Source organism: Dreissena polymorpha, chromosome 9 (genome assembly GCF_020536995.1).
Source record: "Dreissena polymorpha isolate Duluth1 chromosome 9, UMN_Dpol_1.0, whole genome shotgun sequence".
NCBI lineage: Eukaryota > Metazoa > Mollusca > Bivalvia > Myida > Dreissenidae > Dreissena > Dreissena polymorpha.
The window spans coordinates 73,631,136-73,649,253 of record NC_068363.1 but is presented as its reverse complement, the minus strand read 5'-3'; the positions used below and the strand labels follow the sequence as shown (position 1 = coordinate 73,649,253).

General features: G+C 34.3%; 2 protein-coding genes across 14 annotated transcripts in view; one reads left to right on the top strand and one right to left on the bottom strand.

Annotated features, from left to right (window-relative positions):
* LOC127843829 (S-methyl-5'-thioadenosine phosphorylase-like) overlaps positions 1-13,624 on the top strand; it is a 34,227-nt gene extending 20,603 nt beyond the window's left edge. For 4 of the 6 annotated variants that reach the window (XM_052373696.1, XM_052373697.1, XM_052373695.1 and 1 more), the window contains exon 10: positions 1,319-1,446. In XM_052373696.1, coding sequence (XP_052229656.1) covers positions 1,319-1,360 — 42 coding nt within the window. In that variant the 3' untranslated portion in view covers positions 1,361-1,446. Of the gene's footprint in view, positions 1-1,318; positions 1,447-7,408; positions 7,537-13,496 lie in introns of those variants that run through there. The other 2 variants (XM_052373693.1, XM_052373692.1) reach the window with 2 other exon arrangements.
* Positions 2,316-18,118, bottom strand: part of LOC127843820 (phenylalanine--tRNA ligase alpha subunit-like) — a 33,694-nt gene continuing 17,891 nt past the window's right edge. The window contains exons 11-13 of one of the 8 annotated variants that reach the window (XM_052373663.1): positions 17,145-17,222; positions 16,542-16,656; positions 2,316-3,431 (exon numbers count right to left, since the gene is read on the bottom strand). In XM_052373663.1, the coding sequence (XP_052229623.1) occupies positions 3,326-3,431; positions 16,542-16,656; positions 17,145-17,222 (299 nt within the window). In that variant the 3' untranslated portion in view covers positions 2,316-3,325. Of the gene's footprint in view, positions 3,432-3,851; positions 3,967-9,197; positions 9,523-9,942; positions 10,058-14,489; positions 15,569-16,541; positions 16,657-17,144; positions 17,223-18,118 lie in introns of those variants that run through there. The other 7 variants (XM_052373660.1, XM_052373661.1, XM_052373662.1 and 4 more) reach the window with 7 other exon arrangements.

Here is an 18,118-nt window from a genome sequence, read left to right as displayed (position 1 = left end):
TAGCAATTTTATATTTGAAATGCATGTGTATCTCATGGAGCTGCACATTTTGAGTGGTGAAGGGTCAAGGTCATCCTACAAGGTCAAACGTCATATAGGGGGACATTGTGTTTCACAAACACATCTTGTTATGATCATATTAAGGACATAAAATACCAGTATGGCAGATGATTGCCTGAGCGCAAATGACCATTACATTTGCCTAATGGTGTAACTAACAATTTTTATAAAAATTAGTTTCACCTCAGAAAGATAACTGTGAGAAAATCTTAACGCTTAAAAACCAAACGAACCCTATTGCGCGATATATATATAATTTAAGGGCTTAGGGTACGACTGTTGAATAAACAAATTATTAATTTTGTGCAGATTTGTATATTTTATTGCAATAATAACAGGTTTATACTAGAGTATCAGTAAAACAAATGTTCATAGTTTAACCCGTTGGTCAAAGAGCCTTAGAGCAATTTTCTGTAAAACATAAAGTGCAAACATAGATAACAGTAATTTATACTATATGGCATGTAATTTTACAAGCAAATGATATATGTTGTTGAAACAATGGACTCAAAACATAATTATTGCATACCCATATCTGCTTGTCAATGCAAATTTTGTAAGTGTCCTAACTTCTCAGGCACCTGTATTTAAAAAAAAATTTTTTTTTAATTTTTGGACCTGAAAAAAAAACAAGGGACAAAATTGTCACAAAACCAGGTTTTCATTGTGAAAAAAAAATCTGATAAAGGGAGAAAACTCAAACTGAACTTTTGAAATGAACAAACAAAATTTACAAAGGGGGTTAGTTTGTTTTAAAAAAAAATCTATTTTTAGTCATGGCGACCTTGACATTGGAGATATTGACGTGATTCTTTCGTGCGACACACCGTCCCATGATGGTGAACAAATGTGCCAAATGATTTTAAAATCTCACAATGAATGACATAGTTATGGCCAGGACAAGCTCATTTATGGCCATTTTTGACCTTTGAACTCAAAGTGTGACCTTGACCTTGGAGATATCGACGTAATTATTTCGCGCGACACACCGTCCAATGATGGTGAACAAATGTGCCAAATGATTTTAAAATCTGACAATGAACGACATAGTTATGGCCCGGACAAGCTTGTTCCGCCCGCCCGCCAGCCAGCCAGCCCGCCCGCATTCGCCAATCTAATAACCAGTTTTTTCCTTCGGAAAACCTGGTTAATTCGGAAAAACCTGGTTAAAAATTAGTGTCTAAATTCTTAGAGTACCCCCCTAATTACGGTACTTGTTTCAAAATATTTTAAAGATTCCATATTATCTTTCTTTCAGGACGTGGTGAATGGCTCCATATTACTATCGCATAGTTACTGAGACATGAGGATCATTACAAGAAACACTTCCATTATCATTGTCACTTAAAATTAGATGTGCAATCTTACTATAAAGGAGCAAAAACATTTTATTTGTTGTTTTTTCAAACTCTTCTGCACACATCTTTATTACTCATATTTAAACTTAGTTCAAACAAATTTTTGACAAATGTCAAGAGCAAACCATTTGTAGGAATATTCATAAAAGGTGATGTTCAGATGATCTTTCATTAACCATGTAAATTTTCTCCTTTAGTTTATACAAAAATGCGTTGGTAATTGTAGCCTATTCAAAGTCATTAATGCCACAAGCCCAGGATGATGATAACTGCATCGCTAACAGTATCACTTTTGTGTCTTTGTATTCGCATATTCACACTATTAAAATCTTTTTTGGGGAATGAAGTGTATGAATTCTAATTATATATTTCTAATGTACTTTTTATGGTATTTTGTTTGTAGAATAGATATATTCTCATGGTAGGCTTTTGTGTTTGCCTTTAGTCTGTCAGTATGTCAGTGCATTGTGAACAGTGACATATTTAACAGAAGTTATTATTATTGTCCAATTTTCATTAAACTTTGTCTAAATGATATCTTGACAAAATTTGAAACTTGGGTCATGCAAGATAAAAAATAAGTCACTAGGTCAAATTTAAGAAAAGTTTGTTTACACTCCATATCTGATCCCTTTTCGAAAATATATCAAATCCGTTGAGAAGCATGGCTGCCAGGGGTGGGGCAGTTTTCTTAATACACCTGTAGTGAAACCATGTTAACTCACTTTTGGCTACATTTATTTTCAATAACCATGAGATCTGGAAACTTTGAAAAATATGGTTGCCAGTGGAAGGTGCAGTTTTCCATGTATGTTATAAGTTACATGTTTAGTCTAATACTCGTGGAACTTGTTCAGAACATTTGTTTGTGATATCTTGACATTGAGTACAACAATGAATTTTTTTTCTTTATTCATATAAATGAGATGTTTCATAGAACCTAAACTTGCTTCAATAAATAAACAATGACAACCATGACACAAAAGTTCTAGTTTGACAAAAAAAGCACTAGAAAGTTGCATAACATAGACAAAATTATGAGCCATTGTCTGTGGAAATCAGGCTAAATGAACATTTGTAAAGAATTGTCCCAGATTAGCCTACGCAGTCCGCACATGCTAATCAAGAACAATACTTTCCAACTATTCTGGATATTTGTTTGAGGCAGACTTCTTCCATACGAAAAAATCCATAAAAGCAGAAAGTCTCATCCCTGATTAGCCTGATCAGACTTAACAAGCCAATCCGTGACACTACTACGCACATGCAAGCCTGGTTGTCCTAGAGACCAGCTCACCTACAACTGAAGTTGGTATATTGAAATTGATAGTGTTCAAAAACAACATAGGGTACATAATGCATGCTACCTTACTAAAAAGGCCTTGTTTGCGAACAACTTTGTTTGAAAACTTGAATTTATATATAATATTATGCGATGGCTTGAGTTTAGTCCACCATCAAACAATGAAAATGTGAGAACACAACATGCATATCGTACCCAAAAGGAGATATGAAAAACAAAACAATATCAATTGTTTGACAGGTTTCTATATCTAATCCAAACAGCCTTTGGGTAATACAAAGAATATTTAGAAAAGACATACAGACAATTGGAAAAGATGTAATATTACGATCGTTGCCTATCATTGATAATGGATCAAGACAGTATATTTGACAACTGAGAACGCTGTTATTTAGATATTATATATTTCCCAATGTTTCATTATGTCTGAAAAGTAGATTAAAATACTTTGCCAAGTTCCATGCAATAATATATTCACCAATGAATGTTAATTCCATAAGTTTAAACGTTGGACACAAGAATTCAAGTTTCTTCATCTGGAGTATGGCCCCTGGCTGATGTGACTCGAGGGTTTGAAAGGGCAGAATGGCTGCTTTGTCCTGCCTCACTTGTCCAGCCTGCACACAGGGTTATCATACACCATCTGGAGATCCACCTTGGGGCCTATCAGGTCACGGATGTTGCTCACCTTGTACTTGATCATCGTCGGCCTGGGATCGGGAGAATGTAGGGATAGGATACACAGACAGGTTACATGTTTGAAGAAATATTTGAACATGTGTGCCACCCCAACTTTCCCCATTAACATGAATATAACATATGATCACAGAAAACACAAATATTAATTTATGGGCAATGTCATATGAATTTAATGTGATAGTTCCATAATCTACCAAAAAAAAGCAAATATGTTCATATGTGGTTTCTAATTATTAACGATATAAATTATTCTTGGACAGAAGTAAGAAATTGTATAGGTCTGTTATACATTCATGCAGAGATTTTATTGTTGGGTAATTGTTTCCACCCTACACAACATTAACGCTTATTGAAGATGTGAAATGCAACTCTGTCCAACAGTCATCTACACAGTGGTGGTATATTCTTCATGCACATCTCCTGTTACTCACCGCTCTAAAGACAGACCCCATGCAATTGCTGTGACACCTTCTGGTAGACCCATGGGTAGCAACATCTCTGGTCGGAATATGCCAGAGTTTCCAATCTCAACTAACTTCTTCAAACCTGATGCAAATGTTTGAATGATTAGATTGTGCCTCAAAATATTTTTTTTATCAAAATAACTGTATATAAAACATGCAATTTGATATTTCTCCAAGGTGCAATTTGATATTTCTCCAAGGCCATTTATCGTGTCATATGTCATGAATTGATGATGAATGTTGGGCAAGTGTAAACTGGATTCACTTGAAATTAACATTTGCTAGGCGTTGTTCCACCTTAGTATAAAGTAAGACTATGTTACAATTTGCCCACTTGACACATGGTCAACTTTCACTGAATATGCTGATTGGTGGAGATATTATCTTTTATATATTTCTGTATTAATGTATTAACAATTACAGATCTTCAATTTATACATTTCTAATCTAATCAATTGCACATTTCATACTCTTTTACTTTATAAAATAAGCTGGTGTCAAATAAGTATTTGATTCATGTCAAAAGGTCAGGTGTTCAAGTTGCTACAATATTTTCCACCAACTACACCATTAACTCTTCCTACCCTCATGGTAGTTGAACACCTCCATGCTGGGCTCGGTGTATGGGTTATAGGCTGGCTTGAACTTGATGTTCTTGATGCCTGCACAAAACATATGACCGGTGCTCTGTGAAAAGGGGTTTAATGCATGTGTTTGTGTAACATAATGATTAAGAAAAGCAATGTGTAACATACTAATAAAGAAACGCAATATGTTTGTGTAACATAATAATTAAGAAACGCAATGTGTAACATACTAATAAAGAAACGCAATATGTTTGTGTAATATAATGATTAAGAAAAGCAATGTGTTTGTGTAACATAATAATTAAGAAACGCAATGTGTAACATACTAATAAAGAAACGCAATATGTTTGTGTAACATAATGATTAAGAAACGCAATGTGTTTGTGTAACATAATAATTAAGAAACGCAATGTGTAACATACTAATAAAGAAACGCAATATGTTTGTGTAATATAATGATTAAGAAAAGCAATGTGTTTGTGTAACATAATAATTAAGAAACGCAATGTGTAACATACTAATAAAGAAACGCAATATGTTTGTGTAACATAATGATTAAGAAAAGCAATGTGTTTGTGTAACATAATAATTAAGAAACGCAATGTGTAACATACTAATAAAGAAACGCAATATGTTTGTGTAATATAATGATTAAGAAAAGCAATGTGTTTGTGTAACATAATAATTAAGAAACGCAATGTGTAACATACTAATAAAGAAACGCAATATGTTTGTGTAACATAATGATTAAGAAAAGCAATGTGTTTGTGTAACATAATAATTAAGAAACGCAATGTGTAACATACTAATAAAGAAACGCAATATGTTTGTGTAATATAATGATTAAGAAAAGCAATGTGTTTGTGTAACATAATAATTAAGAAACGCAATGTGTAACATACTAATAAAGAAACGCAATATGTTTGTGTAACATAATGATTAAGAAAAGCAATGTGTTTGTGTAACATAATAATTAAGAAACGCAATGTGTAACATACTAATAAAGAAACGCAATATGTTTGTGTAATATAATGATTAAGAAAAGCAATGTGTTTGTGTAACATAATAATTAAGAAACGCAATGTGTAACATACTAATAAAGAAACGCAATATGTTTGTGTAACATAATGATTAAGAAAAGCAATGTGTTTGTGTAACATAATAATTAAGAAACGCAATGTGTAACATAATGATTAAGAAAAGCAATATGTTTGTGTAACATAATGATTAAGAAAAGCAATGTGTTTGAGTAACAAATGATTAGGGAAAGCAATTTGGTTGCTAGCTACCGCTTATATGCTGTGACTTAGATCATGCATTTTTATGATCATATTAAGGTCATAAAATACCAGTATGGCAGATGATTCCCTGAGCGCAAATGACCATTACATTTGCTTGGTTTCACCTCAGAAAGACAACTGTGAGAAAATCTTAACGCTTTTAAACCAAACGAACCCTATTGCGTGATATATATATAATTTAAGGGCTTAGGGTACAACTGTTGAATAAACATATTATTAATTTTGTGCAGATTTGTATATTTTATTGCATTAATAAAAGGTTTATACTAGAGTATCAGTAAAACAAATGTTCATAGTTTAACCTGTTGGTCAAAGAACAGCCTTAGAGCAATTTTCTGTAAAACATAAAGTGCAAACATAGATAACAGTAATTTATACTATATGGCATGTAATTTTACAAACAAATGATATATGTTGTTGAAACAATGGACTCAAAACATAAATATTGCATACCCATATCTGCTCTTCAATGCAATTTTTTTAAGTGTCCCTAACTTCTCAGGCACCTATATTTAAAAAAAATATTTTTATGCCCCCCTTCGAAGAAGAGGGGGTATATTGCTTTGCTCATGTCGGTCGGTCTGTCAGTCCGTCCACCAGGTGGTTGTCAGACGATAACTCAAGAACGCTTTGGCCTAGGATCGTGAAACTTCATAGGTACATTGATCATGACTCGCAGATGACCCCTATTGATTTTGAGGTCAAAGGTCACGGTGACCCGAAATAGTAAAATGGTTTCCGGATGATAACTCAAGAACGCTTAGGCCTAGGATCATGAAACTTGATAGGTAGATTGATCATGACTCGCAGATGACCCCAATTGATTTTCAGGTCACTAGGTCAAAGGTCAAGGTCACAGTGACCCGAAATAGTAAAATGGTTTCCGGATGATAACTCAAGAACGCTTAGGCCTAGGATCATGAAACTTGATAGGTAAATTGATCAGGACTCGCAGATTACCCCTATTGATTTTGAGGTCACTAGGTCAAAGGTCAAGGTCACAGTGACCCGAAATAGTAAAATGGTTTCCGGATGATAACTCAAGAACGCTTAGGCCTAGGATCATGAAACTTGATAGGTAGATTGATCATAACTCGCAGATGACCCCTATTGATTTTCAGGTCACTAGGTCAAAGGTCAAGGTCACAATGACCCGAAATAGTATAATGGTTTCCGGATGATAACTGAAGAACGCTTATTCCTAGGATCATGAAACTTGATAGGTAGAATGATCATGACTCGCAGATGACCCCTATTGATTTTCAGGTCACTAGGTCAAAGGTCAAGGTCACGGTGACCCGAAATAGTAAAATGGTGTCTGGATGATAACTCAAGAATGCTTATGGCTAGGATCATGAAACTTCATAGGTACATTGATCATGACTGGCAGATGACCCCTATTGATTTCCAGGTCACTAGGTCAAAGGTCAAGGTCACAGTGACAAAAAACATATTCACACAATGGCTCTCACTACAACGGAGAGCCCATATGGGGGGGCATGCATGTTTTACAAACAGCCCTTGTTTGTATCTAAATTTTTGGACCTGAAAAAAAAAAATTAGTGTCTAAATACTTAGAGTAATTACGGTACTTGTTTCAAAATATTTTAAAGATTCCATATTATCTTTCTTTCAGGACGTGGTGAATGGCTCCATATTACTATCGCATAGTTACTGAGACATGAGGATCATTACAAGAAACACTTCCATTATCATTGTCACTTAAAATTAGATGTGCAATCTTACTATAAAGGAGCAAAAACATTTTATTTGTTGTTTTTTTCAAACTCTTCTGCACACATCTTTATTACTCATATTTAAACTTAGTTCAAACAAATTTTTGACAAATGTCAAGAGCAAACCATTTGTAGGAATATTCATAAAAGGTGATGTTCAGATGATCTTTCATTAACCATGTAAATTTTCTCCTTTAGTTTATACAAAAATGCGTTGGTAATTGTAGCCTATTCAAAGTCATTAATGCCACAAGCCCAGGATGATGATAACTGCATCGCTAACAGTATCACTTTTGTGTCTTTGTATTCGCATATTCACACTATTAAAATCTTTTTTGGGGAATGAAGTGTATGAATTCTAATTATATATTTCTAATGTACTTTTTATGGTATTTTGTTTGTAGAATAGATATATTCTCATGGTAGGCTTTTGTGTTTGCCTTTAGTCTGTCAGTATGTCAGTGCATTGTGAACAGTGACATATTTAACAGAAGTTATTATTATTGTCCAATTTTCATTAAACTTTGTCTAAATGATATCTTGACAAAATTTGAAACTTGGGTCATGCAAGATAAAAAATAAGTCACTAGGTCAAATTTAAGAAAAGTTTGTTTACACTCCATATCTGATCCCTTTTCGAAAATATATCAAATCCGTTGAGAAGCATGGCTGCCAGGGGTGGGGCAGTTTTCTTAATACACCTGTAGTGAAACCATGTTAACTCACTTTTGGCTACATTTATTTTCAATAACCATGAGATCTGGAAACTTTGAAAAATATGGTTGCCAGTGGAAGGTGCAGTTTTCCATGTATGTTATAAGTTACATGTTTAGTCTAATACTCGTGGAACTTGTTCAGAACATTTGTTTGTGATATCTTGACATTGAGTACAACAATGAATTTTTTTTCTTTATTCATATAAATGAGATGTTTCATAGAACCTAAACTTGCTTCAATAAATAAACAATGACAACCATGACACAAAAGTTCTAGTTTGACAAAAAAAGCACTAGAAAGTTGCATAACATAGACAAAATTATGAGCCATTGTCTGTGGAAATCAGGCTAAATGAACATTTGTAAAGAATTGTCCCAGATTAGCCTACGCAGTCCGCACATGCTAATCAAGAACAATACTTTCCAACTATTCTGGATATTTGTTTGAGGCAGACTTCTTCCATACGAAAAAATCCATAAAAGCAGAAAGTCTCATCCCTGATTAGCCTGATCAGACTTAACAAGCCAATCCGTGACACTACTACGCACATGCAAGCCTGGTTGTCCTAGAGACCAGCTCACCTACAACTGAAGTTGGTATATTGAAATTGATAGTGTTCAAAAACAACATAGGGTACATAATGCATGCTATCTTACTAAAAAGGCCTTGTTTGCGAACAACTTTGTTTGAAAACTTGAATTTATATATAATATTATGCGATGGCTTGAGTTTAGTCCACCATCAAACAATGAAAATGTGAGAACACAACATGCATATCGTACCCAAAAGGAGATATGAAAAACAAAACAATATCAATTGTTTGACAGGTTTCTATATCTAATCCAAACAGCCTTTGGGTAATACAAAGAATATTTAGAAAAGACATACAGACAATTGGAAAAGATGTAATATTACGATCGTTGCGTATCATTGATAATGGATCAAGACAGTATATTTGACAACTGAGAACGCTGTTATTTAGATATTATATATTTCCCAATGTTTCATTATGTCTGAAAAGTAGATTAAAATACTTTGCCAAGTTCCATGCAATAATATATTCACCAATGAATGTTAATTCCATAAGTTTAAACGTTGGACACAAGAATTCAAGTTTCTTCATCTGGAGTATGGCCCCTGGCTGATGTGACTCGAGGGTTTGAAAGGGCAGAATGGCTGCTTTGTCCTGCCTCACTTGTCCAGCCTGCACACAGGGTTATCATACACCATCTGGAGATCCACCTTGGGGCCTATCAGGTCACGGATGTTGCTCACCTTGTACTTGATCATCGTCGGCCTGGGATCGGGAGAATGTAGGGATAGGATACACAGACAGGTTACATGTTTGAAGAAATATTTGAACATGTGTGCCACCCCAACTTTCCCCATTAACATGAATATAACATATGATCACAGAAAACACAAATATTAATTTATGGGCAATGTCATATGAATTTAATGTGATAGTTCCATAATCTACCAAAAAAAAGCAAATATGTTCATATGTGGTTTCTAATTATTAACGATATAAATTATTCTCGGACAGAAGTAAGAAATTGTATAGGTCTGTTATACATTCATGCAGAGATTTTATTGTTGGGTAATTGTTTCCACCCTACACAACATTAACGCTTATTGAAGATGTGAAATGCAACTCTGTCCAACAGTCATCTACACAGTGGTGGTATATTCTTCATGCACATCTCCTGTTACTCACCGCTCTAAAGACAGACCCCATGCAATTGCTGTGACACCTTCTGGTAGACCCATGGGTAGCAACATCTCTGGTCGGAATATGCCAGAGTTTCCAATCTCAACTAACTTCTTCAAACCTGATGCAAATGTTTGAATGATTAGATTGTGCCTCAAAATATTTTTTTTATCAAAATAACTGTATATAAAACATGCAATTTGATATTTCTCCAAGGTGCAATTTGATATTTCTCCAAGGCCATTTATCGTGTCATATGTCATGAATTGATGATGAATGTTGGGCAAGTGTAAACTGGATTCACTTGAAATTAACATTTGCTAGGCGTTGTTCCACCTTAGTATAAAGTAAGACTATGTTACAATTTGCCCACTTGACACATGGTCAACTTTCACTGAATATGCTGATTGGTGGAGATATTATCTTTTATATATTTCTGTATTAATGTATTAACAATTACAGATCTTCAATTTATACATTTCTAATCTAATCAATTGCACATTTCATACTCTTTTACTTTATAAAATAAGCTGGTGTCAAATAAGTATTTGATTCATGTCAAAAGGTCAGGTGTTCAAGTTGCTACAATATTTTCCACCAACTACACCATTAACTCTTCCTACCCTCATGGTAGTTGAACACCTCCATGCTGGGCTCGGTGTATGGGTTATAGGCTGGCTTGAACTTGATGTTCTTGATGCCTGCACAAAACATATGACCGGTGCTCTGTGAAAAGGGGTTTAATGCATGTGTTTGTGTAACATAATGATTAAGAAAAGCAATGTGTAACATACTAATAAAGAAACGCAATATGTTTGTGTAACATAATAATTAAGAAACGCAATGTGTAACATACTAATAAAGAAACGCAATATGTTTGTGTAATATAATGATTAAGAAAAGCAATGTGTTTGTGTAACATAATAATTAAGAAACGCAATGTGTAACATACTAATAAAGAAACGCAATATGTTTGTGTAACATAATGATTAAGAAACGCAATGTGTTTGTGTAACATAATAATTAAGAAACGCAATGTGTAACATACTAATAAAGAAACGCAATATGTTTGTGTAATATAATGATTAAGAAAAGCAATGTGTTTGTGTAACATAATAATTAAGAAACGCAATGTGTAACATACTAATAAAGAAACGCAATATGTTTGTGTAACATAATGATTAAGAAAAGCAATGTGTTTGTGTAACATAATAATTAAGAAACGCAATGTGTAACATACTAATAAAGAAACGCAATATGTTTGTGTAATATAATGATTAAGAAAAGCAATGTGTTTGTGTAACATAATAATTAAGAAACGCAATGTGTAACATACTAATAAAGAAACGCAATATGTTTGTGTAACATAATGATTAAGAAAAGCAATGTGTTTGTGTAACATAATAATTAAGAAACGCAATGTGTAACATACTAATAAAGAAACGCAATATGTTTGTGTAATATAATGATTAAGAAAAGCAATGTGTTTGTGTAACATAATAATTAAGAAACGCAATGTGTAACATACTAATAAAGAAACGCAATATGTTTGTGTAACATAATGATTAAGAAAAGCAATGTGTTTGTGTAACATAATAATTAAGAAACGCAATGTGTAACATACTAATAAAGAAACGCAATATGTTTGTGTAATATAATGATTAAGAAAAGCAATGTGTTTGTGTAACATAATAATTAAGAAACGCAATGTGTAACATACTAATAAAGAAACGCAATATGTTTGTGTAACATAATGATTAAGAAAAGCAATGTGTTTGTGTAACATAATAATTAAGAAACGCAATGTGTAACATAATGATTAAGAAAAGCAATATGTTTGTGTAACATAATGATTAAGAAAAGCAATGTGTTTGAGTAACAAATGATTAGGGAAAGCAATTTGGTTGCTAGCTACCGCTTATATGCTGTGACTTAGATCATGCATTTTATGATCATATTAAGGTCATAAAATACCAGTATGGCAGATGATTCCCTGAGCGCAAATGAACATTACATTTGCTTGGTTTCACCTCAGAAAGACAACTGTGAGAAAATCTTAACGCTTTTAAACCAAACGAACCCTATTGCGTGATATATATAATTTAAGGGCTTAGGGTACAACTGTTGAATAAACATATTATTAATTTTGTGCAGATTTGTATATTTTATTGCATTAATAAAAGGTTTATACTAGAGTATCAGTAAAACAAATGTTCATAGTTTAACCTGTTGGTCAAAGAACAGCCTTAGAGCAATTTTCTGTAAAACATAAAGTGCAAACATAGATAACAGTAATTTATACTATATGGCATGTAATTTTACAAACAAATGATATATGTTGTTGAAACAATGGACTCAAAACATAAATATTGCATACCCATATCTGCTCTCCAATGCAATTTTTTTAAGTGTCCCTAACTTCTCAGGCACCTATATTTAAAAAAAATATTTTTATGCCCCCCTTCGAAGAAGAGGGGGTATATTGCTTTGCTCATGTCGGTCGGTCTGTCAGTCCGTCCACCAGGTGGTTGTCAGACGATAACTCAAGAACGCTTTGGCCTAGGATCATGAAACTTCATAGGTACATTGATCATGACTCGCAGATGACCCCTATTGATTTTGAGGTCAAAGGTCACGGTGACCCGAAATAGTAAAATGGTTTCCGGATGATAACTCAAGAACGCTTAGGCCTAGGATCATGAAACTTGATAGGTAGATTGATCATGACTCGCAGATGACCCCAATTGATTTTCAGGTCACTAGGTCAAAGGTCAAGGTCACAGTGACCCGAAATAGTAAAATGGTTTCCGGATGATAACTCAAGAACGCTTAGGCCTAGGATCATGAAACTTGATAGGTAGATTGATCAGGACTCGCAGATGACCCCTATTGATTTTGAGGTCACTAGGTCAAAGGTCAAGGTCACAGTGACCCGAAATAGTAAAATGGTTTCCGGATGATAACTCAAGAACGCTTAGGCCTAGGATCATGAAACTTGATAGGTAGATTGATCATAACTCGCAGATGACCCCTATTGATTTTCAGGTCACTAGGTCAAAGGTCAAGGTCACAATGACCCGAAATAGTATAATGGTTTCCGGATGATAACTGAAGAACGCTTATTCCTAGGATCATGAAACTTGATAGGTAGAATGATCATGACTCGCAGATGACCCCTATTGATTTTCAGGTCACTAGGTCAAAGGTCAAGGTCACGGTGACCCGAAATAGTAAAATGGTGTCTGGATGATAACTCAAGAATGCTTATGGCTAGGATCATGAAACTTCATAAGTACATTGATCATGACTGGCAGATGACCCCTATTGATTTCCAGGTCACTAGGTCAAAGGTCAAGGTCACAGTGACAAAAAACATATTCACACAATGGCTCTCACTACAACGGAGAGCCCATATGGGGGGGCATGCATGTTTTACAAACAGCCCTTGTTTGTATCTAAATTTTTGGACCTGAAAAAAAAAAATTAGTGTCTAAATACTTAGAGTAATTACGGTACTTGTTTCAAAATATTTTAAAGATTCCATATTATCTTTCTTTCAGGACGTGGTGAATGGCTCCATATTACTATCGCATAGTTACTGAGACATGAGGATCATTACAAGAAACACTTCCATTATCATTGTCACTTAAAATTAGATGTGCAATCTTACTATAAAGGAGCAAAAACATTTTATTTGTTGTTTTTTCAAACTCTTCTGCACACATCTTTATTACTCATATTTAAACTTAGTTCAAACAAATTTTTGACAAATGTCAAGAGCAAACCATTTGTAGGAATATTCATAAAAGGTGATGTTCAGATGATCTTTCATTAACCATGTAAATTTTCTCCTTTAGTTTATACAAAAATGCGTTGGTAATTGTAGCCTATTCAAAGTCATTAATGCCACAAGCCCAGGATGATGATAACTGCATCACTAACAGTATCACTTTTGTGTCTTTGTATTCGCATATTCACACTATTAAAATCTTTTTGGGGAATGAAGTGTATGAATTCTAATTATATATTTCTAATGTACTTTTATGGTATTTTGTTTGTAGAATAGATATATTCTCATGGTAGGCTTTTGTGTTTGCCTTTAGTCTGTCAGTATGTCAGTGCATTGTGAACAGTGACATATTTAACAGAAGTTATTATTATTGTCCAATTTTCATTAAACTTTGTCTAAATGATATCTTGACAAAATTTGAAACTTGGGTCATGCAAGATAAAAAATAAGTCACTAGGTCAAATTTAAGAAAAGTTTGTTTACACTCCATATCTGATCCCTTTTCGAAAATATATCAAATCCGTTGAGAAGCATGGCTGCCAGGGGTGGGGCAGTTTTCTTAATACACCAGTAGTGAAACCATGTTAACTCACTTTTGGCTACATTTATTTTCAATAACCATGAGATCTGGAAACTTTGAAAAATATGGTTGCCAGTGGAAGGTGCAGTTTTCCATGTATGTTATAAGTTACATGTTTAGTCTAATACTCGTGGAACTTGTTCAGAACATTTGTTTGTGATATCTTGACATTGAGTACAACAATGAATTTTTTTTCTTTATTCATATAAATGAGATGTTTCATAGAACCTAAACTTGCTTCAATAAATAAACAATGACAACCATGACACAAAAGTTCTAGTTTGACAAAAAAAGCACTAGAAAGTTGCATAACATAGAAAAAATTATGAGCCATTGTCTGTGGAAATCAGGCTAAATGAACATTTGTAAAGAATTGTCCCAGATTAGCCTATGCAGTCCGCACATGCTAATCAAGAACAATACTTTCCAACTATTCTGGATATTTGTTTGAGGCAGACTTCTTCCATACGAAAACATCCATAAAAGCAGAAAGTCTCATCCCTGATTAGCCTGATCAGACTTAACAAGCCAATCCGTGACACTACTACGCACATGCAAGCCTGGTTGTCCTAGAGACCAGCTTACCTACAACTGAAGTTGGTATATTGAAATTGATAGTGTTCAAAAACAACATAGGGTACATAATGCATGCTACCTTACTAAAAAGGCCTTGTTTGCGAACAACTTTGTTTGAAAACTTGAATATAATATTATGCGATGGCTTGAGTTTAGTCCACCATCAAACAATGAAAATGTGAGAACACAACATGCATATCGTACTCAAAAGGAGATATGAAAAACAAAACAATATCAATTGTTTGACAGGTTTCTATATCTAATCCAAACAGCCTTTGGGTAATACAAAGAATATTTAGAAAAGACATACAGACAATTGGAAAAGATGTAATATTATGATCATTGCCTATCATTGATAATGGATCAAGACAGCATATTGGATAACTGATAACGCTTGAGAAGTAAATTAAAATACTTTTTACAAAATTCCATTTTTTTGCAATAATATATTCACCAATGATTGTTAATTCCATAAGTTTAAACGTTGGACACAAGAGTTCAAGTTTCTTCATCTGGAGTGTGGCCCCTGGCTGATGTGACTCAAGGGTTTGAAAGGGCAGAATGGCTGCTGTGTCCTGCCTCACTTGTCCAGCCTGCACACAGGGTTATCATACACCATCTGGAGATCCACCTTGGGGCCTATCAGGTCACGGATGTTGCTCACCTTGTACTTGATCATCGTCGGCCTGGGATCGGGAGAATGTAGGGATAGGATACACAGACAGGTTACATGTTTGAAGAAATGTTTGAACATGTGTGCGACCCCAACCTTCCCCATTAACATGAATATAACATATGATCACAGAAAACACAAATATTAATTTATGTGCAATGTCATATGAATTCAATGTGATAGTTCCATAATCTACCAAAAAAAAGCAAATATGTTCATATGTGGTTTCTAATTATTAACTATATAAATTATTCTCAGACAGAAGTAAGAAATTGTATAGGTCTGTTATACATTCATGCAGAGATTTTATTGTTGGGTACAGAGCTCCAGATAAGGATTTAGTCTAGAGGGTATTTCACCCCCTAATATTATTGTCAATGCGTATTTTACTCCTTTGTTTCAGCCATAAAGGGTTAGGAATATTTAGGGGTATTTTCCATTTCCATAGAAAACGGAAAAAAGTAAAAGGCGTGTTTAATCTAGGTTTAATCTAGGAATAGTATTATTATTTGTTATTTATATTATTAAATGCAAACAGAAGATATTTAAAATGACAATATGAACAGACTTTCTTTAAAAATATTCCAGCAAGTTGCTTAAAACGTCCCTTTTTGATCCACATACATGATTGGCCGCCATTTTTATTACAAGCTTATTTTGATTGACTTACTTTTGATTAAAATGTTAACTTACACTAAAAAAACTTAACTGGATTATTGGTTAAACCGGTTACGCACTTTAATCGATTTAAAATACGTACCAATATTTTTTAAGCGTTTTGTTACGTACTGGGCCGATTTTAAATGTTTTTTTTTATTTTTTCAATGCGTAAATACACAAATACACCTCTTATCTGGAGCTCTGGTTGGGTAATTGTTTCCACCCTACACAACATTAACGCTTATTGAAGCTGTGAAATGCAACTCTGTCCAACAGTCATCTACACAGTGGTGGTATATTCTTCATGCACATCTCCTGTTACTCACCGCTCTAAAGACAGACCCCATGCAATTGCTGTGACACCTTCTGGTAGACCCATGGGTAGCAACATCTCTGGTCGGAATATGCCAGAGTTTCCAATCTCAACTAACTTATTCAAACCTGATGTGAATGTTTGAATGATTAGATTGTGCCTCAAAATATTTTTTTTATCAAAATAACTATATATAAAGCATGCAATTTAATATTTCTCCAAGGCCATTTATGTCATGAATTGATGATGAATGTTGGGCAAGTGTAAACTGGATTCACTTGAAATTAACATTTGCTTGGCGTTGTTCCACCTTAGTATAAAGTATGATTATGTTACAATTTGCCTACTTGACACATGGTCAACTTTCACTGAATATGCTGATTGGTGGAGATATTATTTTTAATATTTCTGTATTAATGTATTAACAATTTCAGATCTTCAATTTATAAATTTATAATCTAATCAATTGCACATTTCATACTCTTTTACTTTATAAAATAAGCTGGTGTCAGAAAAGTATTATGAAATGTAAAACCTCAGTTTGATTCATGTCAAAAGGTCAGGTGTTCAAGTTGCTACAATATTTTCCACCAACTACACCATTAACTCTTCCTACCCTCATGGTAGCTGAACACCTCCATGCTGGGCTCGGTGTATGGGTTATAGGCTGGCTTGAACTTGATGTTCTTGATACCTGCACAAAAACATATGAGTGGTGCTCTGTGAAATGGGGTTTAATGCATGTGCGTAAAGTGTCGTCCCAGATTAGCCTGTTATGGATACATAAATGAGTGTTGGATTTACAGTCATTATTTAAATTTATGTACAAAAATAAAATATGTACAATAACTCTAAAAGAAGGGCAAGATTTACGGTTCTAGTGCACTGCACATCTCCTAAATAAGATCTACATACCTTTGAAGTTCCAATTTGATTTCCGTATTTGTTTTCGAGATAAACAAGAATATCAGTGAAACTGATGGATGCTCCCCACTGATGCGCTTTGTCAATGTACGTGTTAATAAACACCTAAAATATCTATTAGCCTCGGTGATCTTGACCCAGTGACCTCAAACCTCATCAAAAGGTAGAGGTCCATGCAAGGTACCTACATGCCAAATATGAAAGCGATCGGTAAAGTATTGAAGGTACTATGAGAAACGGTAGCAAAAGTGTGACAGAAGGAAGTCTATTATTAGCCTAAGTGACCTCGGTGACCTTGACCTCAAACCTCATCAAAAGGTAGAGGTCCATGCAAGATACCTACATGCCAAATATGAAAGCAATTGGTTAAGTATGGAAGGCCCTATGAGAAACGGTAGCAAAAGTGTGACAGAAGGAAGTCTATTATTAGCCTCGGTGACCTTGACCTTGACCCCAGTGACATCAAACCTCATCAAAAGGTAGAGGTCCATGCAAGGTACCTACATGCCAAATATGAAAGCGATTGGTTAAATATTGAAGGCGCTATGAGAAACGGTAGCAAAAGTGTGACAGAAGGAAGTCTATTATTAGCCTTGGTGACCTTGACCCCAGTGTCCTCAAACCTCATCAAAAGGCAGAGGTCCATGCAAGATACCTACATGCCAA